We start from the raw sequence: 22,702 nt of genomic DNA, 5'->3' as shown, positions 1-22,702 counted from the left end.
TTACACTGCACGGCGCCTCAATGCTAATAGCTGCTGTTCCCTTCTCCTATTTATATCTGCGTCTTCTTTATCTGCCTCTTTCCCCCTTTCCTTCCCTTCGTTTCTCCATGCCGTTTGCGTCACTCTAGCTGTGCATTGACAGACGTGCAGAGGCGGCTTCGCTGAAACAGAAGCTGTCCTCCTTTCTCTCTCTCTCTCTCTCTCTCTGTGTGTCACACACTCAGCCCCAAACAGAATAACTGTTATTTAAAGACGAGAGCGGCTCATTTAAGAAAAAAAAAGGCCTCAGAGAGACGGAGAAGAGGGAGGGAAAGATGGAGGGAGAGGAGCAAGGGAGGTACCCAAGGACGGAAAGATGAGAGAGGAGGAGGAAGAGGATGATGTCATTCTTTAACCCTATACCACTCCCTTCTTCTTCTTCCTCCTTTTTCCTCCCTATTCTCCACCTTCTCTCTCTCCAGCAGGACTATATTTAGATTTATGCAGCTGTGTGTGTTTGAGCTGCTGTTTCTTATGTATCACTGCTCGTTTTACCAAACCCTCCTCTTCCTCCTCTACATTTTTCCCTGTCACATCATTGCTCCCTCGCCGTTTTGCTGCTTTACGTCTGCAGATGTTGTGTAATTGTCAACAAGGCTTATTTAAAATGAAAAACATCTTGTCTCTGCAGCCCAGCTCTGTTTAATAACGTCTCTGTGTCGTACAAAAAGTGTTATCACTTAAAAAATAATAATCTAACACAAACAACACGGATGCTTCCAGGGGTGACTGTGGGCAAAACTGGAAATAATATTGCGTACAAAAAAATACCAGCAGTAAATACCACCTTTGTTTATGTAAATAGCAACGCGCTACTGCTTTATTTCTACACAGCCTCTACAAACACAGGCAGCGTGTGACTCACTGCCAGAGGAACATTTCTGTTGAAGGGAAGGTTGTACTTTTTTTTCAAATGAGCAACTATCTAAAAGGCACAGTCGGATTTTGACTCTATTGTTTAATTTTACAATTGCACTTCCAATGGCAATTTAAATTTAAATTAAGAATATCTATTTTGTATTTTCAAAACTCCTGTAAAATGTACATAAATCTGTAGTCATTGTGGAATATTTTACTCTGGTTTTGATTAGTCTATGGTTGTGTCCAGACTCAGGAGCTGCATCTCTACAACGTTCATCTTACGAATCTGGGTGTTCAGATTCGTTCCCGCTCTTGCCTCAGAGTTTGCTCTGTTGCCTAGCAACCGTGACATCAGAATTTCAACGTAAAGGTAGAGTTTTCCAAAAACCAAAAAATAAAATAAACAAATCCAGCATCTAGGTAGAAATAAAACGCCACAGCTCTCAGTATCTGTATTTTGATAAAACTGAACTTAAGTTTCCCATTTAATCAAATCCAGTTAACTTTAATTACGATGCTTGTTAGCCAACGGCTAGCTCTATATCAGCAGATAGCTACAATAGATGATCAGTTAATAGCTAAATATTAACTAGGAGGTAATATTTAATATTTAGATATCAGTTATCTCTATCAGTTCACATTCCAGCAGTTAGTTAACAGTTAATTAGCTGTTAACTAACTGCTAACTATTAACTGCTAACTGACTGCTGAAATGTTAACTGATAGAGCTAACTAATATCTAAATATTAAATATTACCTCTTAGTTAATATTTAGCTATTAACTGCTAGCAGTTAATAGCTAGCTGTCAGCTAATTAACTGTTATAGATGAGCTATAAATGATATTTAGCATAATCTATAGCTGCTAGTTAGCACTACTAGTTAACAGTTCAGCAGTTAGCTAACAGTTAGCGTGTAGCTATCTGTTAGCTAACTGTTAGCTAACAGTTGGCTAATTATTAACTGTAGGCTATGTTAACTGTTATTTAATACCTAAATGGTAACCATTCGCATTTAGCCTACATCAGTTTAACAACCTAGCAGGACAGCTAACAGCTAAACGATATGTCAATCAAAAATGAGTACCTACTATGTTAAAAAAAACTTGTGATAGTTTTTTATGTCAACACTGGTTTAACAACACTTAGACTGAGATCATGTATTTAACAGTTATTTCCAAAAATAAAGGCATTAAAACATCAACCTGTGAGCAACTAGTCTATATATTGTGTTTCACTGAATTGAATTTGTGAAATGAATGAACATTTCAATAGTTCATTCATTGAAATGAACTATTTCAATGAATAGTTCATTTCAATGAATAGTTCAATGAATAGTACAGGCCTGTACCCTTTCTACTGAAACAAATGAAGACCAATAAAAACAATCTTAACAAAGAAATGAGGGCTTAATTAATGAAAAACATTAGTAATACCTGTGTAAAAGTAATTTTAATTTGACAAACGAGCCTCAGCAGAGCTCATAGTCTAATTTATTGGATAGGCTGTGTTGCAGTAAGTGTGAGGTCTATAGAATCTATCAGGTGTAAAATCAAGGTTAAAAATAAAAATAGTGTTGTCCACTTGATCGGCCGGCCGGCTGTGGTTCTGTTCGCAGTGTGTGTTTCACATAGGAAGGTCATTATTATCGACTGCAGTGCACTGCGTTCCTTATAAGAACAAAACAACACATCGGGTCTCCTGTGTAAGCCTTATTTCACCACAATGCTGAGGTGGCTTTTTTAATTACTTGTCACACGGCTTGAAATGTTGTGACGAGACCAAAACTGGTTTCATTTTAGAGCTGCTGACATCGTCAGGTCTAATGATCCCCACAGTATTTAATTAGGAAGTGACTTTTGGGTTGTTGTGCAGTAATTGTTCTATGTGCACAAAGTTTTACTCTGATTTTCATCCACTCTCCTTTTTCAACGTACTTTTTCATCCACGTTTGTATTTTTTTTCTTGGTTTTGTTGCAAGCAGACTTCAGCAGCAGGAGCTGCGTCCTGATGCCAAGTCTCCAGAGCGACAAGTAATTTGAAAGTCTTTTTACAAAATGTATCAGTAATTGAGGAAGGCACTGTAAATTTAAAATAGATTATTTTATTTTTTTTACGCTGTTGCTTTTGCCTATTTATCTGGATTCTCCAGCTTTATAAAGCAGTATTGATGGATTTAAAATAAACTCTTTAATGTAGCTAAAAGCAGCGAGCTGCACTCCATCTTTAAGTTTTTTCACTGACATGTTGGCAGATTTTCTAGACTTACCTTCCAATTATATCTCCAACTTTTTGAAATGTTTTGCTTGTTCCCAACTTTAAATTCATGAATTTGTCTTAGATTGTTGAAAATTATCTAAAAAAAAAATAAAAAAAATGTCTCAGCGGTTTCCAATATCTGTTTGTGAAGAAAAGGTGCAAGAAAAGAACAATTTCTAAAATTACCTAATGGAGTCGTTTGTTTTCTGAATTGGAGTTAATTTTTGTACGCCTACTCTCTTCCTGAGTCTGCTGGGAATCAGGCGTAGGTGGTTTACCTTTGCTGAGTGCTGTGATTTTCTTTAATTGAGCTGAAACAAAGAGAAATATAAAACTGAACCGTTGTAAAACTGACAGTGAGTGCCTAGTTGTGCAGTTAGTGGAGTAACAACTACATTTGCATTGTGATAAAACATGAGGCTTGGTCGTTAAACATTAAGTTGTTAAAAAACAGAGACTCATTTTTCTATTTTCTCCTCAGTTTTTTAGGGTTTTTCGCCTTCTTGTCCTTCACCTTCTTACCCACATTTGTTCTCTTACCTCTCAATGCAAATGCAGTTTTCAGTTCTTTATTTTATTTTCTTCTTTCATACGATCGTTTACTCCACATTTAGTGAGGCCTACATTTCACCTTCACAGTCTGGGGAGAAAAAAGCAGAAAAGACAAAGGAAGAAGAAAGATTAAAACAAAAACAGAGAAGTGGAGCGTGAAGTTCTCAATCTAACGTAAAGACGTGTCGGTGGTGAAATAAGTAAGTTTGTTGGGAAACAGAGGGAACTTTGCTGCCAGTTTTTGTGTCCAGTCACTCAAAATTGGCTGCAGTTCAGGAACAAACTGGAACTTTTCAGTGACTCACCGAGTGGCAAACAAAAAAAATCCATGTCGACAACCGAGAGATAAAAGAGACCTAATATCTGGACTTTAAATCGTTAGATAAATGAACCTTTCAGTGACTGAAGTCAAACAGTGATGATCAAAGATCAGATTCTGACTTCAGCTTGGAAATGTTTGCAGCTGTTTTGGTCACTTTTTCCTTTGCAATCAACGCTTCAGTTCATTTACATTTGCAGATATTTATTTATCTTCTGCCTTACAGCTCCCATCATAGCATTTCAATCAAGTTAATGTCTGGACTTTGACTAGGCCGTGACAACACATTGATTCTTTTTGTTGCAGGGTTCCGGGTCGTTATCCTCGTGACCCAGTTTGGGCTTAAGATGGACTCCCTGCAGAGTCGATTAATGCTTGATTCAGTGAGAATTACTGCAGAACAAGCCCAGATCACCACCCTGCCACCACCATGCTAAACAGCATATTGATGTTTTTTCTTATAGATCCGCAACTCAAATAATGATTATTTTTGTAATCGATTATTCTGACAATTTATCAATTAACTGGATAAAAATATTGGCTCATTTTGCAGATTTTTCATATAACCACTTAAGTAACTTTTTTAAAAGTATATATATTTATTTTACATATTTGTTAAAACTGTCCCCAGGTTGCGACGGTATGTTATGAGACAGATAATCCGTTAAAGGATCTATCTCCTCCACCTCCTGCGCAGCCACACAGAGAGTGATTGACAGCGCTAGGACCCGCCTCCTGGCTCTGATTGGTTGTTTCTAGTTAGCACTGGGAGAAGACAGAGGAGCATAACAAACTGTCATGACATGGTGGCAGTTTCACCAAATATGTAAAATAAATATTTTTTAAAAAGTTACTGTAGCTTGAAGTCTTTTTTATGCAATTCTAGAAGTATATGAAAAAAAATGCATATAAAATAATTGAATTAATATTTAAATGTTGTATTCCATGAAATGCAATAACAGCATTTCTTTAGTGTACATTTGATCCTTTGTAGTAAAGGATGCAGCTAAAATAATGCTTCCAAAATCAACATGTAAAAAGTTCAGCCTTTTCTGCTTCTCTTAACATCAATACACTGTAGGACCGATCTGTTGATTTTTTTTTTAACTAATTAATACTTTGACAGGAAAAGTTCCTTATAAATAAAGATTTTGGCAGAATTTGAACCAGGTGATGCTAAAACTAAAACACTTGTGAAGTTCTGCCTAAAACTTATTAAATAAAAGGATTTTTTTATCTTAAATGAAAAATGTGTAGATATTCTGTACAGTTTTGGGTTAATCGCTTCTCTTTAGTAAATAACCTTCTCTTGAGTCTGTATACTCCACTTACTACATTAGTTGACAATTATTTCAATAATCATCACGATTAATCATTTCAGCCATAAACTCTCACTCTCTGTTCTCCATTTTTGCTCTCTTGTTGTATTTACTGCTAACGTTGTGTGGAGGATTTAAGTGCATCATCTCCTGGACTCCATGTTTAGCGCCACTTACTGGCCTTTGTGTGTCTGTGGATTAAAAACATTTCTGGAAATTTGTGTAGATGTGTTTTTAAAACCGATTACTGATTTTGGAAGAAAACAAAACAAAATCTCTTTGTGTTGTTCTTTACATCCTTTAGATCCAGAGAACTACAAATGCTGCACTTATAATAGAAGTATATTCAATTAAAAACATACAATATTTTTAATTATCTACTAATTTCCCTCCTAAATCCAGGAGTAGTAAGGGTGGATTTAGTTTTTCTAGTGATCATTTATTCCCGTTGCTGTAACTGATTTCCTAACTCCTCACACTTTTAGTTTTTTTCCTGTTTGACTCCATAGCAATGGGAACAGATGGCCAGGTGAGCCCAGAGGAGATGAGAGGGTCTGGGAGTGGAGGGGCTCCAGGCCCCCTCTACACCTGCAGGTTAAGACGGGTTAAATTTAATCCTCTCCTCCTGTGATTCTGTCTGCGGGTAAAAACCTCGGCTCTTCTCTCTTCCAATGCTCAGTTGGCCCAGTAAGCGACTCATGAACTGTTTAGTTTTGTTCCAAAAAGAGGAAAATAATCTATTTAGGATTTACTGTTCCCTGTTAAAACCAGTGTCTTTAATGGTTGTATTTCCTCAGACGGTATGAAATGTCATACATCCTCCTGTGTCTGTCTGTGGAGAAGGACTTCCTTTATCTTTTGTGCTTTTAGTAGCTGCTTTACTGCTTCATATTGGGGTAAAACAATTTAGCTAAAATATTATCATCTTTGTGTCAACAAGTCATTATTTAGATTCCTTTTTTCTCCTGCAACCCAAATCTGGATTAAGATATAAATCTGAAATGCAGGCCGAGGCAGAACCAAACAAGCTTCAGGCCCAACCAGCAAACTACTAAATACTTGTGACAGTGCAATGACAATAAAGTTGAATTCTATTCTATTCTAAACTTATTATCTTCACAATCATCAGGTTTCCGTAGTTGCTGTCTGCATGTTAGCATGGTGACGTTAGCATTAGTTTGGCCTTGCAGAAATGCTAACTACGAGGTGCCGTTTGTAAAGTTACACTGTATAAATATTAACAGTCTGTTGAGAAAAAACAAGATTAATTTTTCAAAGTCATATTTTTGCCATGTTGCTCATACACTTATAAATGTCACATAGTTCCAAACTAAATATTTAATTCACTAGATAAATATTTCACTTGCAGATTAAATATTTAGTTGGGAAGTTTGTTTGCTGAATTCTGAGCAAAACATTTAGCTAAACTAAATGTTTGAATTTAGTTTGTTCAGTTTAGTTTGCCCAGACGTTTGTTTCCTGGACAAACGCCCAGAAAACTGCAGAAACGCTGAAACACTGCGTTCTTTTAAATCAAAGCTAAAACCCCATTTGTTCAGAGCTGTTGGTTCATAATGACTGGAGCATAAAATAATTACAACTTTTCATGACTTGGCTCGTGGTCGTTTTGTCAAAGACAAGAGAAATCCTCCATCCGTTAAAATCTGATGCTACTCCATTTCTGTTTACATTTTATGAAGAAGGAAACTGTGCTCAGTGTGTTCTTCAGAGATTTCCATGGCGTTCCCTTCAGTGGTTCTTGGTGCAGCGCCACCACAGGCGAGGAGGGGAACAGGTTCCTCACAGGGTTGGGATCGCTTGACACAGTGCTGAATGAAAACAAAACGCACCAGCATTATAAATGTAACAAACGTTTCAGCTTTCGTTCCCAATCGAACAGAGTAAATGCAGTCATAGTTGTGCAGTTGATAAAGAGCAAATGAGTCTTATTTGTTGTTGTCATGTCCTGTAATATTGCCTGTAACTCCGTGTGCAGTTATTTGGTTTTGTGTGATGCCTAACAAGCTGAGCTGATAACTTTCACACTCCCAGGCTCCTGGAATCAACTCAGATTTCACTGTGTGTGATATGTAATCCCTGAGTTTCCACTGTCTGTGTGAAAATCTGAGTTTTTGATGGTTTTATTGTGTCTGCAGCCAGCAGGTTGGTTCAGTGCAACGAACCAGGTGTTTTGAATGTTTGTGACAGATGTTGGGACTCGCCGTGTTTGTGCACGAATCCCATCCCCTGTCTGTGTTTGTAGAGTAACATTCTCACTCTCCTTCCCTCATCACCCGAGAGAGAGAAGTAGAAACCTGTGCAACTCGTGTGCTGGAGCTCTTTTTTCTCACGCTCCCACTTTGTCAGACAGTTTATTTTCAAACACACAGCGCTCCTTTTGGGAATGGATTTAGCCGACTTTCATAACCTTTTCTGGCTTTTAACGTTTTCCTCTCTCTGTGTTTCCTCCCACCCATGGTTCTCCCAGACGCCCCGGTGGCAGAGCTACACGACCTGTTCTGCAAGAAGCTGCAGCAGTGCTGCGTGCTGTTTGACTTCCTGGACTGCGTGGCCGACCTGAAGGGAAAGGAGATCAAACGTGCGGCGCTTAACGAGCTGGTGGAGAGCGTGGCCACTAGTAGAGGAGTCCTCATCGAGCCTCTCTACCCAGAGGCCATAAAGATGGTAAGACTAGCAGGAAGGTCAAAGGTTGGAGTGATTGAATGAGTTGGGATAAATTTAGTAGTTTTTTTTAATATATATTTATTAAACTTTTCAACCCTTTTGTGTTTTGACTACACAGACAAAGCAAAACTTAAAACATTTGGGTCATAAACATAATTATGCGCAGGTGTTATTAGCTCCATTTTTTTTATGTATTTATTTTGAACAGGTTTTTAAAAACAAGAAAACAAGCGATCAGTAGGACAGAGAAAACATGTGCATACATATCCAAGAACAACATTATTTGTTTACCACTAATTTTATCTTTGAAAAGGAGCAGAAAGAAGTGAAAACTTATTTAATCCCACCCTTTATCTCAATTTTACTGACTCAATAATTATCAAATTTTTTAAAATAAAACCATGTTATAATAGTCATGTGCCTGTTCAATATACTGGGGCTAAAGAGCCAATAAATATATTATATTACATAGACAAAATGGTTACAAACTAACTCATAACAAGACAATAAACTCTACGGATCATAATAATAATTATCATGACAACTGGACGTAGAGCATTAGAATATTTACCAACTCCTTGCCAATGTGCACCTATAAATTCTTCTTAATTTGTGTTATATACCAATAAACAAATGTAAAAAAACAGAGAAAGAGAAAACTAATGATAATAATGATGGTAAGATAACCGTAATAAGATAATCATTGTAACTGTAACTGGATTTGTTTCTTGACTTTAGTTACAGTGATGAAAATCATTTTCATTGTTGTTTGGATGCTTCACAGAGCTCTGGAAAAAAAAATTAAGAGCCCATTGAACTGAACATCATAGAAAACCTCCTGGTTTTTCCACCAAATATTGATTCCTGAACTCTTCCTGAGTTAAAACACTAGTATTGTTGTTTCTAAATGAGTATAAACTTGTTTTCTTTTCATTATTTGAGGTCTGAAAGCACAGCATCTTTTTGTTATTTTAGCCATTTCTCAAAACAAATGTTTTGAAAATAAATATTAAATTTTCACATGGAATCTCAGAGACATGTTGTCAGTAGTTCGTAGAATAAAAAAAGAACAATGTTCATTTTACTCAAACATATACCTATAAAAAGAAAAATCAGAAACTGGTCATTCTAAGTGGTCTCTTAATTTTTTTCCAGAGCTGTAATTTTTAATTCAGTGTTCCTCTAAACTTGTCCCCGCCCGTCCTTATCCATAAATAGAAAACAAAACAGCACTTTTAGTATCAGTATTGAATAGGACAAAACTGTAATAACTGATAATATTACAATACAAAGGCTCTTGTAAGGATTATGGAAATATTCAGTCCAACGTTTTAACTAAATCATCTTTATCATGCAGCCGACATGTCAGATAATCAAGAGAGACATAATTCAGGATAACATCCTGCCTTTGTGTCTTGGAGGAAATTTTTTCCACTTATCCGTTTAAGGAAGAGACATTTTCTTGCACACAAAGTTAACATTCTCTAAAGCTTGTAAAGCATAAGCAGCACCACATATTTATGTTTTTAAAAATTATACTATAGATGCGTAACTCAACTAACGATTATTTTAGTAATTGATTATTCTATTGGTTATTCTGACAATTAATTGATTAATTGAATAAAAATATTGCAGACTTTTATTTAACTATTTAAAGCTCCAATATGTAATTTTTATAAAAGTATATACTGTATATATATTTATTTTTTGGTATTTTCTAAAAGTGTCCCCATGTCGTGTCGGTATGTTGTGAGATAACCTGTCAAAAGATCAATCTCATCGCAGCCACAGAGAGTGATTGACAGCACTAAGACCCGCCTCCTGGCTTTGATTGGCTGTTTCTAGTTAGCACTGGGAGAATGCAGAGGAACTCATTTTTCTGTCACGACATGGTGACAGTTTCAACAAATATGTAAAGAAATGTTTATTTATAAAAGTTACTGCAGCTTTAAGAAGAAATTCCCAAATTTCAGTTCAATTAATGAATGCCAACATTCCCAAAACTACAATTTGCAGCGGTGCCAGAATATTAAACGGTCCAGCTGATGTGGAAATAGGTCCAAAGTGGATCGAGAACAAATTTTAAAAGACCGCCACGCGCTAATCTAACCTGCATGGCAAAAAAAAAAAAAAAAAAAGAGAGCATCTGGATGAACTGATAAAGAGTAAGAATGGAGAGGAGAGCAGGAGCTAACAAAGAGGGAAGCAAAAGTCTGCACACATGATGACAAGAAGAGGGATGGAAGGGAGAGATAAAGTGGAGCGTGCTGCAGAGAGTGGACAGCAGAGATCCCAGAGGAGCAGGAAAAGCCTGCAGCACATATATAGCTGCTTATGGCATCCAGCAGCTCTGCCCAGAGGTGTGAAAATGGGGTGGAAGGAAAGTGGAGGAACGATCCAATGTGCTGCTTTCTGCTTAAAAAAAGTCTCAATAATAGCAACATGAAAAAAGAAATTGCTCTTTTGCAAAAGTTGCAGGGATGGGCAGCACCTTAAAATTTGGTGCAGTGCAACAAAACATAGAGTAACCTAAAAATATGCTTCTACTGTTTAGAAGATATTAGAGTCAAACCTCCTCCTCTGCATGAACTAATGAAGCCTCAGGGTTAATAGAAAACAGATTATATGATACTTTAAAAGAAAAAAACAATCAGATTAGAGATCAGATCACGCATGGTGGTGGAAGCAATCTCCAGAATATTACCTTATTCAGCAGTTAAAAACCCAGAAAACCACAAAGAGAGAGAGAAAAATAATGCGATTAAAAAAAAACAGTCTCTTTTTAAACCAGAGATCTAAATAGTGCCTTTAGATGAGCAGTTTAAGCTGGCCGGTGAATTAATGATGACTTAGTGAACAGTCGTTGCATGACTTATCAGTTTTTCCTTGAACACAGGCTGGTATCAGCATTAGAGATGACCAACACCAGCTGGAGTTGCTTGGAAACTGAAAACGGGGCTGAAGATAGATTTTTATTCTTACCTGCAATGCAACAGCTTCTTCGTCTGACAGAGCGTGTGCACTGCTGCCCATTCAGCCCATCTGTTCGGTCCAGAGTGACACCAAAGATAAAATATGGAGCATTTTTCTTCAATGATTTAATTAAATCAATGTATTCCTGTAATTATCCAGGGAATAAATACATTGATTTGCCTAAAATCATTGTTAAAACTAAACTAATACGGTTTGAACTCTGTATTTCTCCAAATTAGGGAACAATATGAAAACATTTGCTTCTTACCGCGAAGAAATCTGGTCCTAATAATCAAATTCACTTGATAAACTAGTTATTAGAGAAAAAATGTCAACGCTTTCCTCCTTTGCAACCTAGGCCGTTTTTAGTTTAATGACTTAATCTTAATGTTTATTTAATTAATATTCAATATTTATTTTTTAACATATAAAAATGTAATAAATAAATGTTTTGGCTAAAGATAAACAGGCGACATTTAAATTTTTCTGAGGTGAAGTTGAACATCTCAGCTCAAAGCTGCATTTTTTCCGGACGATAACGAAAGGCATCGGCGAGGAGAAACGATCGTTTCTGGCTAAAAGTCTTCACAAATATCACTCAACTGTTTGGAGCAACAGACCAAAATATTAATAAGTGATGAAAATCCAGGAGAGCTGCAGGAGTGGGTGTGCCTGTTTGGAGAAACGTCTGTTTTCAAAGTAAAAACACTGTAGATTAGTCGAAATGGATCAGAACAAACTAAAACATTGCATTTTGAAAGATAAGATCATTGTAGGAATGTTTGACCATGATGCACATCAACAAACCTGATGTCTAATGGCAATAACATGTTCTATTTTATTATTGTTGGTTAGAATAAGATGTCCAAAAATAATCATATTAACAAAGACACTGCAGTCCAGGATGTCACCTACTGCCCTGTATGTCAGAAATGCAGCTTTAAAAAAGATTCAGGCACATTTTTAAAAACATGCATGTATACTGCACACACTGATATTATGATATACTGTATATCTTTGCAACATATCATCCATCCATCCATCCATTTTCTAAAAGCATGTTCCTAGTGGAGTCGGGAGGTGCTGGTGTCTATCTGCAGCTAACGTTCCAGGCGAGAGGCGGGGTCACCCTGGACAGGTCGCCAGCACAGAGACAGACAGGACAAACAACCAAGCACACACACTCACACCTAGGCAGAATTTAGAGAGACCAATTAACCTAACAGTCATGTTTTGGACTTTGAACTCACGCATGCACAGGGAGAACATGCAGAAAGATCCCGGCCCGGGAATCGAACTCAGGACCTTCTTGCTGCAAGGCAACAGTGCCACCAACAGCGCCACTGTGCAGCCCCCCTGCGACATCCATCCATCCATCCATTTTCTGTTCACCCTTTGTCCCTAATGGGGTCGGGAGGGTTGCCGGTGCCTCTCTCCAGCTACGTTCCGGGCGCGAGGCGGGGTTCACCCTGGACAGGTCGCCAGTCTGTCGCAGGGCAACACAGAGACATATCATGTATAAAATATTTATTTATCTAATCAGGATGCTTAATTTTGACACAGACTACATCAAGTCTTTAAACCACAACCAAATGTTTTAGATTTCTCTGTCAAATTCTCCTAAAATGCTAAATGCTATGAAAGTCAGATTTTCTCATTTCTGCTTCCCTCCCATGTTTTCTTTTTTCCAGATCTCAGTAAACATCTTCCGCACGCTTCCTCCCAGCGAGAATCCAGAGTTTGACCCTGAGGAAGATGAGCCGACTCTCGAAGCCTCATGGCCACATCTGCAGGTACGCCATGTTCTCGCTGCTGCAGGAATTTTATATATACCTTAGTCCTAAAAACAAAGTTCATCTGCAAAATATCCTGACTTTTTTCAGTTTATATCCACAGATTTTAGTGTCACAAAGTAAAATTAGCAGCAGAGCATCAAAACATACGTGCTGGATGTTGTTTGTCGTTCATAAAGTAAACGATCCCTGACATCAAATGCACTTTATGTCAAATTGATTAATTGCCTGAGAAATGGATCCTCTAGAGCTGAAGTAAGGTTGACTTTAATCAGCCATAATTTAAAACATAGGATTATATTTCAGATCAGAAACCATCTCTTTATATACTTAGAAATAAATTAGAGAATTTTAGGATGTTCCATATATTTTGTCATATTTTGTCTTTCATAATCTGTTAACTTCTTATGAGAAAATAATTCTGAAGATTGGACTCTCTGTCATGGATTAATATAAATAACTATAAAATGTCAAAGCATTTCTAGATAATGAGAAGCTCATTCATATTCCTTCTTCCCCAGCTGGTGTACGAGTTTTTCCTGAGATTCCTGGAGAGTCCGGACTTCCAGCCATCCATGGCTAAACGCTACATCGACCAGAAGTTTGTCCTGCAGGTAATCCCCTCCCATCCTCGTCTAATCCAGATTCACAGGATCCTTTTTCAGTGCCTAGCCAAAGTATTTGCATCCCTGGCATCATGTTACAACCACAAACTTCAAAGTGTTTTACTGGGATTTTGCAGATCATGCTAATAATGTTTTATGAACCATTAAGCCAGTTGTGGACACCGATAGCTAAAAGGTCAGCTATGCTAACCCTAAAGCACTAATCTAAACATTAGCTCTGCTTAATGCCAAAGAACTAAACCAACACGGTATATTAGCTGAAGCTAATGCTCTACACTAACACAACATATGAGCAAAAGTTAGTGCTAAAACGCTACACCAATACAGTATTTAGCAGAAGCTAATGCTAAAGAGCTACACTATCATAGTATATCAGCAGAAGCTAGTGCTAAAACGTTGCACAAATACAGTATTTAACAGAAGCTAATGGTAAAGTGCTGCACTAACACAATATTTTAGCAGAAACTAGTGCTAAAGTACTATATCAATGCAGTATATTAGCAGAAGCTAATACAAAAGTGCTACACTAACACAGTATATTAGCGGAAACTAGTCCTAAAGTGCTACACCAGTATGGTATTTAGCAGAAGCTAATTCTTTCTACTTAAAAACCTCTCACTACTTTTAATTGTTTTGTCATGAAATCTCAATTAAATACACAACAGTTCAATGTGTCTAATGTAACAAAGTTTTAAAAACTTTAAGGGTTGTAAATTCTTTAGCATAAATAAATACTTTAAAATATCCTAAGTATTTCTAAATGGTAGTATTTTAAGTCTTGTTGTTTGTCGTTGAAATCTCACAGTGCAGCAAAAAGCAATAATATTCCTGCAGTGTCGCTGCTAGAGATAAGTGCAGAGCGTTTGTAGAATTATTGCAGTCAGTGAAGTTGCAGTGCTGCACATTTAGTGGCTGTAATTACGTTACGTGTGTTTGCAGCTCCTGGAGCTGTTCGACAGCGAGGACCCCAGAGAGAGGGAGTACCTGAAGACCATCCTGCACCGCGTCTATGGAAAATTACTGGGCCTCCGAGCGTACATCCGCAAACAGATCAACAACATCTTCCTCAGGTACGACCTGGATTTAAAAAATAAAAATTAAGCCTCAATTTACGTTAAAAATTATTATTTTATAATAAATGGCAGCAGTTTCCTTATATAAAACAGGCTAATGTTCTGAAAAAACACTAAATACTGTCAGCTAAATAATGCAGAGTTATTACAGAAAGGAAAAACTTGGAGGCTACTTTTAGTTTGGATGTTTCTAAGAATAGAAAAACAAAGGCTGCAGTCGGTCCCGTGTTTTATTAAAAAGAAAACTGACTAATCAGCAGGATGTTATGCATGAAACCTTCGTTTTCTCCTGAGAATTAAATCATTGTGACCAGGAAAAAAAAATCTTCCTGAAGTATGTAATAATTACACCAGTTAACTGATTCTGAAATGTTTTAACCCTGCAAACCCAGACATAGAGAAACACGAAAGAAAAACAAAACAGTTCAACCTCTTCTGTGGTTTTTTGAACGTTTATTAAATATAACATAAAAATATTTAGCATTTTGCACAAGTGTTGCATAAAAATGTCATGTTCTAGACATTTTAATGATCAACCGAAACATTTATAAAGACTTTTTTTTTTAAACTTTCCTTTGTGTTAATCTGACACACTGAGTCATATTCAGAGATTTTGCTCAACCAAAGTTTTCTAAATTGTGGTATTTTGTGACACTGTGGGAGGAATTTGTTTGCAAATTTCCTACTAAATAAAATTAAAAAAACTAAACAATATGTTTGTGTCAAAAAAACAGATCAAAATTCAACATTTGTACATTTTTTGGTTTAAAATACAGATATGGTAGAATAAAAGAAACTGGGTCTTGAAGGGTTAATGACACTAAATTAATCAATGAAGCTTAAATTAAGTTAATTATTCATCCTCCTCATTATTTTGTTGTGACAGTTTCTCCCTTTTTTTGATATCTAGGTTCATTTATGAAACTGAGCACTTCAACGGAGTAGCGGAGCTGCTGGAAATCCTGGGCAGGTTTGTATGAGCAGAAACACCCAAACATGCCCTAAAACAAGAAAACGCATCATCAACAACCAGATGTTTGTGTTCATGATTGAGCTGTGGACGTTTTAGTTTCAGCCACTGTGGCAGCTGTTCTTTAGCTGATTATCTTCTGATATTTTACTGAGAAATTAATTTAGATAGGGACAGGAAGTGAGAAACATCCACAACAAAATGTTGTGAGTCATGTGGTTGTGTAACATCTTAAAATTGTCTCTAAGGAAACAAAATGAGCAAGACCGAGATGAAGCCAAACTGATAAACAAGTCGCATTTCCTCACACACACAAACCAATTAGATGTAGATGAATAAAGAGAGGGAGGAAGACGAGGGAATAATAGGATCATGGTGTTGCTGTCTGGTTTGTTTTCTACCTTTGACCTTTCTGAAAAACACAAACAGCTAAATGTTGGGTTTGAGATTTTTAGCATTTCTGAAAAGAACGGCCCTACATCTGAGCAAAGACCAAAAAAACAAACAAACAAAAAAAAACACAAACTAAAACTCCACTACAATCTGAAAATAATTTGAGTCATTTGCGGAAACATGGTAATTAGTTAAAGGTGTAGTTTGAGATTTTTTAAGTAAGCTGTTGTTAAAATAAGTTGATATTTTACCTGCAGTAAATGTTATAAGGAAGCTGAAACTAACAATTAGTTTTAAAACTAATTTCTACAACACAAAAAAACTCTAATGTCAAAAACATTTGAGCGAAAAATAAGTCATATTTAGATTCTATATTTTGCTCAATGCTTTTTGCCTTTAATTTTTGTCATTCTCAGAAAGTGAGGTTAATATCACTGTAGGTTAACTTTATTGTGGAATTCAGTTTTTCTTTTATTTTGAATGGCCTACTTCCTGTTGAGTAGCAGAAAGATTGCAGAAGAACAGATCAATACAGTTTTTGACAATGTCTTCCATGTTTTGTCTGAAAGAAGACAAAGATATAGTAATAAAAGACTTTGGATCTTAATTTTTTGTTGTTTTTGCATTGTTCTTGATAAATCGTTTGTAGTTAAATTCACGGATTTTTATGAGTCTTTTTCGTTTCCAAGAGTGCGTCAAGAATGACAGATACTGGATCTGTTACCACAACATTGAGAACCATGCAATAAATAATTTATGAGCCTTTTTAAACCATTGTAATGTTTAAATCAGATGATCATTTATGTAGAAATATATGACATAATTCCAGATGGACTAAGGATCTAAAATAAAAGTAAAGCAATACAAAAATGTTGCAACTCAGAATCAATACACTGTCAGTGTTGCACTATATGGACCTTACCAGAGGGGCCGCTTTTCATTGGCTGATTCTACGTGGTCATGTGCGTGGCCGTCTCACAAACACACCGTTAGCTTCCCGTTAGCTAAGTACAGCATAATGGCAGAACTGATACAACTTCTACACCTTGAAGCCTGTCTGCTACACAGTCTTACGTTAGCTAAACAGATCAATATGCAACATGTACTGTATCTGACATACACTAAAGATTTTATTTTAGCAGAAAAAGCTTTGGACTAAACTGTTACTCATGTTAGCCACGTTAGCACCAAGTACAGCTAGTCAATCAACCATCGCTGTGTTCAGGGAAGCGCTGATTAATAGTCGAGAAATAAATATCAAGCCTGGAAACTTGATATCGTAACAGACTGAATGTTATGTTTTTAACGCAGGCGGTTGCCATGGTAACAGGTGTGCTTAAACTACAAAGAGAGAGAGAGTAAAAAGGTATGAGTGGTTTTGAGTTGATCACCTGTTCGGGTTATTTTACCTTTGTTTACCTTTGCTGTGGTGCATTACAGCCGCTGTAGTTTCTAAACGTTGGACTAATTACCTCGTTCCTTTGTGAGTTTATGTCATTCACAACAAACATCAAATAGAACATATATATTTCATAAAATTTTAACAAACAAATGGCTTCTACCGCGATGATTATGTGAAATTAAATTAATTATATCCCAACTTAAGAAGATTTGTCTTTACCTTTACAGAGCTCTTTGGTTCCTCCTATTAGTCTGTAGCTTCTCATATTGACGTCATCAAACCAAATTTCAGATCTAACATAACTGACTGACACCTGCTGGCCTCAGGTTTGCAACCAGCTTGTGACTGAGAAACCAGTAACCTCCTCCCAGATGATGACATGAACTTGTTAGTTCCTCTGTCCGTTGTAGTAGCTGATATATTGTGAAAATCCGGTAGAAATGATGCACTAATCAGTCATGTTTACATAGAAACATGGCGCTGCGAGCCTTTGTTTGTGAGACTTGCGGTCACGTGGGTCGGTTGTGGGCGGAGCTTGGTAAGGTCCATTAAATCTGAACCTGTTAGCTTGACTCTTCCATTCTCCAACCTTAGACTGTTTGGCCTTGTCTCTACAGCAGAAAGCTTAGCTGCAATTTATGACTACTCGATAAAACCTTAAAAAAAGAAAACAATTTAGCTCTAATAAAAATGTTGTCCGCTTGCTTTTACTTTGATGCTGGGTAGTATAAATTTAAATTGCATGTGAGCCAGAAACGATGTTAACCAGGACACTTATTGAGCTGTAAATATAAATGTACAAGTATGCCGATAGATTTATTCAAGCTGCAAATGTAAAAAAAATACATCTTTTTTATAATATTTGTTAATTTTCCTTTAATTGACCATGTTAAAATGAATAACTACAATTAGTAAGTATATTTACTGAGGTCAATACCTCAATCACATCAAAGCTGTTATACCAAACAAATTGAAAACAAACAAAAAACTATTTACGAGCATTGAGATTGGTTATTAGGCACACATTGCTTGGTAGTTTAAAATAATTTAAGAGGCTTAAGACATCTTTTAAAAATACATGAGCCTGTTTTCAAATACAAATCACAACCGCCCTTACAGGCGATGATTCAGTGATCAAAAAACTGACCTTTAAATTGAATTGTGAGTTGTGAGGAGAGAAGAGAAGGAGGAAGATGAGGATGAGTCCAAGGTGAGAGAAGAGGGATGCTTGTAGAAGAGGATGACTGAGCGAAGAGTGAGTCAGAGGTGGGGGAAGAAGAAGAAGAGCAGGAGAGAGAGAGGCTTGTATTCATGTTGTTGGTAACAGAGGTATTTATAGCTCCTCCCACACACAGATAGGGGGAGGAATCGGCGGGCGAGAGAGGAGGCAAAACAAAAGAAAGAGAGAGGAAGAAGACAGATAAGCATTCAGAAAAAAAGATGAGAGGAAGGCAGGATTCACATCAGAGCGGCAGCAGCATGAAGCAGACTGAGACGCAGCTAGAGAGGAAGTCCAGCAGACAGGTAGACAAACATAAATCATCTTTACAAACACCCAAACGGCTCAGAGGCTGTCACACTTTCCAAGTTTGGTTCCCACTCTCCTGCTGCTCAGAGCTGGAGTTCAGTCAGAAACTACGACGCATTAACCCAACAAACAGGGATGTTGGAGGAGAATTACACTGCAAAAACTAAATCTTAACAAGTGTTTTGGTCCAGTTTATAGCACAAATATATTAGTGCACTTCAAATAAGAGAAACTAACTTACAAGTAACCTTTCAGCATGTAACAGGTAAATAATTCACTAATATTGATGGAAACGTACCAGTTAGGACTGAAATAATCTGCCAGTGGAACAAGACATGTTTCCCATATTATAAGTTAAAATCATTTCACTTATAACTAGAACTTTTTCATCAGTATTAAGACATCGTTGACTTAAAGCAATCCCCCGCAGCTTGCTGACAGTTACTTGTAAGTTAGTTTTGCCTTATTTCAAGTGTAGTAGGATATTTGCACAAGAAACTAGACTAAATATACTTGGTAAGCGTTTGTGTTTTTGCAGTGTAGGCGATGTTTTATCAGTTTTTACAACGTCACTGCTGAGAATTACATCGTTAATCCATTCACAATGCAGCAGCATTTCAGAGGTAATGAACTGAAAAATGCTGCAACACGAGATCATGGCTCATCCTCATAACTGAGGACTGTCCCAAAAACTACTTCAGATTATTTACAGTTGATTTACCTATTTTTTTTGTCGACTAAAAACCTATATGAGTCACAAAATTAAAAGAAAAGTTAAATGTTCAACAGTTAAATACAGACTAAATTGCTTTTCAGTTAAGTAAAAATAAACAGCTAACATGAGCTGTAGCTGTAAAAAATGACATTTTAAATTCATCTATAAACGTTGTTATAAAACAGTTAACAATAAGGATGCTATTTAAAATGAGCAAATCTGTTAGAATAACTGCAAATGTCAGTAGGGATGCCACATTTTATCTTTAGTTTGTGTAGAAATTTGGTCTCTGGCTCTTAACTAAGCAAAACAAAAATCTTTCTAAACTGTTTCTGTGAAATTTGGAAATCAAAATATGCCTTCATCAAATCAGTGTTGTTCCAATTATCTCAATCTTTCTTTGATAGAAAGAAGAAACTGTCAATTATATCTTATTTCCTTCCATGTGAACAGAAAATAATGTGAGAAAAAAATGAGGCGAACATAAGAGAAATAATAATTCTTGTTTTTTGTGTGTTTTAGCATCATTAATGGCTTCGCGCTGCCGCTGAAAGCTGAACACAAGCAGTTCCTGGTGCGGGTCCTCATCCCGCTACATACAGCAAAATCCCTCTCCATCTTCCATGCACAGGTCAGTGATTAACCTCAGCACGACAACATCCAGCCGTCGGCTACACCTGCTTGTCCTTACAGCGGTAAATGAGGGTGCAACCTCAACAGGCCACCAAACAACCGCACACACAAAAACACAAGGTCAATTCAGAGAGACCAATAAAGAGTCATCAGGAAAAGATCCACACATGAGAGCTATTAGTTGTGTATTCAGCAAGTCAGAAGTCATGTTTGCAGTTTGCTAGGATCTGTGAAGCGGACAGAGAACCACACAGAAGAAGGTGCTCAATTTGGGCTACAAACAAAACAAACTAACACTATGCGTCACTCTGAACACACCATGATAACATTACAACACAGCACTGGCAGCATCAACGACGAATAGAGGCAAACCTGGAAGAAAACTTATATTCTAAAACCACGTTTTGCTTTATTTCGATACTTTATGTTGGTCTATCCCAATAAAATACATTGTAGTTGTGATTTTACACAATATGAACGAATTGAACAGTATTTGCAGAGGCCAAGCCGATGCTTTAAGCCACCAGGGTGGTACACCGGGGTAGAGTGGATGCGCTGTCAGCTGAATTAAAGTCAGAATTAAAGCTCATCACTGAGCATCGAAGCCAAAAATCCTACTTTTTACGACTCCATCCACCAAACACCTGTTGACAGCACCTGGTATCCAGCATGTCAACTCCACCCTGGTGTTAAAGCGTTGGCTTGGCCTCTGTAAAGTCAAAAAACTGTTTCACCAACAGTTGCCATCACCAAGAAAGGTTCCTATCATAAAGTGTGCTGATGAACCATGTAACAAATATATGTTCATTCATAATCTGCTCCTACACTATTCTTGTAATAATCTAAGTGCTGCTTTACAAAACTCCAGAGAAAATGTTGCAGTTATACACACAACAATGAGCAATATCTAAAAACACCCCATATATCAGCTAAGGGTATAAACAAACAAAAGAGCAAAGTAAGAGAATCAGCTTTCAATTCAGCGGCCTGAACCTCTCCTGCAATGTGTCAGGTTTTCCACTAGGAGGCAGGATTGCGCCACAGATAATCGAGACGCCTCACCTTTTGGTGTGTGTGTGTGTGTGTGTGTTTGTGATTAGGCAGTCATAATATTTGATGACACAGATGGCAGACTGTCTGTTTGTGCATTTTATTTGCGTCCCACATTATTTGCTGCTACAGAGGGTACAGTTTGTTCTGCACCGGCGCACCGGCACGTCGGCGGCTCCTGTGTTTGTGCATTCTGGGTCTCTGCACCGCCGTGCCCTACATTCCTCCGCTCCCCCCGCTTTTCACACACATGCATTATTAACTCACTCACACAAACAACTGGCTTTGATGGGGCCAGGCGGGACGCGGGAGCACAACTGACCCACTTCTGGGTGGATATGTCAAAATATGACAACCCTGCAGAAAATGTAAATAACTTTACAGTTTTCTTAACTGTGTGAAGTATATATTCCTCTCTTGTGCGCCAGAGTTCAGAACAAAAGCTTCAAAAACAACCTAAACTAAAAAAAACCTATATGTTGAAAACCTTAACATATTTTCCCCTTTCCAACAGCTTTGTAACCATTTCCAGACATATCAAAGAGTTTGTGTGTTATCTATTACTGAATTTCTTCAGATCTGGGCAGGGAGTTTTGGATTTTGAGATCTTTTAGCCTACTTCATGTTGTCGGACAGGTTCTGCTTAAGCTATTTCTATATTCCTGGCATAAATCAGCCTAGATGTGGCCGGTGAAAAGGATGTTATTTGTCGGTTTAACCTGGAGAGAATTGGTATTTTTGCTGACTTTGAAAAAAGTTAGCACAGTTAATTTTTACGGATAAAGTCTAAAGCGCTAGTTTACTTTGCTGTTTTATAAACTTTCACTTAAATAAAGTTTGATCACTGCACTGAAGTTTTGCTCATGGACTGTTAAGGATTCTTCAAGTAGACGTTTATATCCATGCTCTTATTTTGAAGGGGGTGAAGGCCGTTTACGCAGCAGTTCAGTTTCCTCTCCTTACGTTGTCCACCTGCGAAGGAGTGCAGCAAGTTACATTTCTTCTGTACCCGTTACACATGTTGTCATTGACACATGGTGGGTATCAATATGGCTGAATTTAGAGCATTAGCATTAGCTTCTAGCATTAGTGTAGCTAAAGTTAGGACTAGTGCTTCAGGGTTAACGCAACTAACTGTTTAGCTAGTGGTGCTTTTGTCCCTTAATAAATAAAACCTTCATTTTAAACTCCTTTTTTAATTTACTCTGTGTGTTTTTTTTTCTTATGTGAAATTAGTTTATCTAAAACATTAAAGTGTGAAAAAAGAAGAAATCTTTGAGGAAATGCTTTTTCATAACGCCGCACTTTACAGAACATTGAGCCACTCTTGCCTCCTTCTTCTTAGAAACGGATTCTTTAGAAGTGAACACCGGATCGTTTCAGAAATATTTCTACTGTATGCGAGCTTAATAGGGTGAAATCTTCACTTTAGCACCTGTAAAAGACTGAAAGGTCATAATCCGTAGCCAAACAATGACTCCTTCCCCCACCAAGCCCAACCTGACAACAGACTC

At 37.2% G+C, this 22,702-nt stretch overlaps 1 protein-coding gene across 1 annotated transcript in view; it reads left to right on the top strand.

The window, feature by feature from the left end:
* The window catches only part of ppp2r5b (protein phosphatase 2 regulatory subunit B'beta), a 49,584-nt gene that overhangs the window by 15,617 nt on the left and 11,265 nt on the right, over positions 1 to 22,702 (top strand). The window contains exons 2-7 of the mRNA XM_023346359.1: positions 7,836 to 8,032; positions 12,697 to 12,798; positions 13,320 to 13,412; positions 14,364 to 14,494; positions 15,408 to 15,467; positions 20,028 to 20,136. Of these exons, the coding sequence (XP_023202127.1) occupies positions 7,836 to 8,032; positions 12,697 to 12,798; positions 13,320 to 13,412; positions 14,364 to 14,494; positions 15,408 to 15,467; positions 20,028 to 20,136 (692 nt within the window). The remainder of the gene's footprint in view (positions 1 to 7,835; positions 8,033 to 12,696; positions 12,799 to 13,319; positions 13,413 to 14,363; positions 14,495 to 15,407; positions 15,468 to 20,027; positions 20,137 to 22,702) is intronic.

Source organism: Xiphophorus maculatus, chromosome 14 (assembly GCF_002775205.1).
Source record: "Xiphophorus maculatus strain JP 163 A chromosome 14, X_maculatus-5.0-male, whole genome shotgun sequence".
In the NCBI taxonomy this organism is placed as follows: Eukaryota; Metazoa; Chordata; class Actinopteri; order Cyprinodontiformes; family Poeciliidae; genus Xiphophorus; species Xiphophorus maculatus.
The sequence above is the reverse complement of the archived record's forward strand: the minus strand, read 5'-3'. Positions and strand labels throughout refer to the sequence as shown.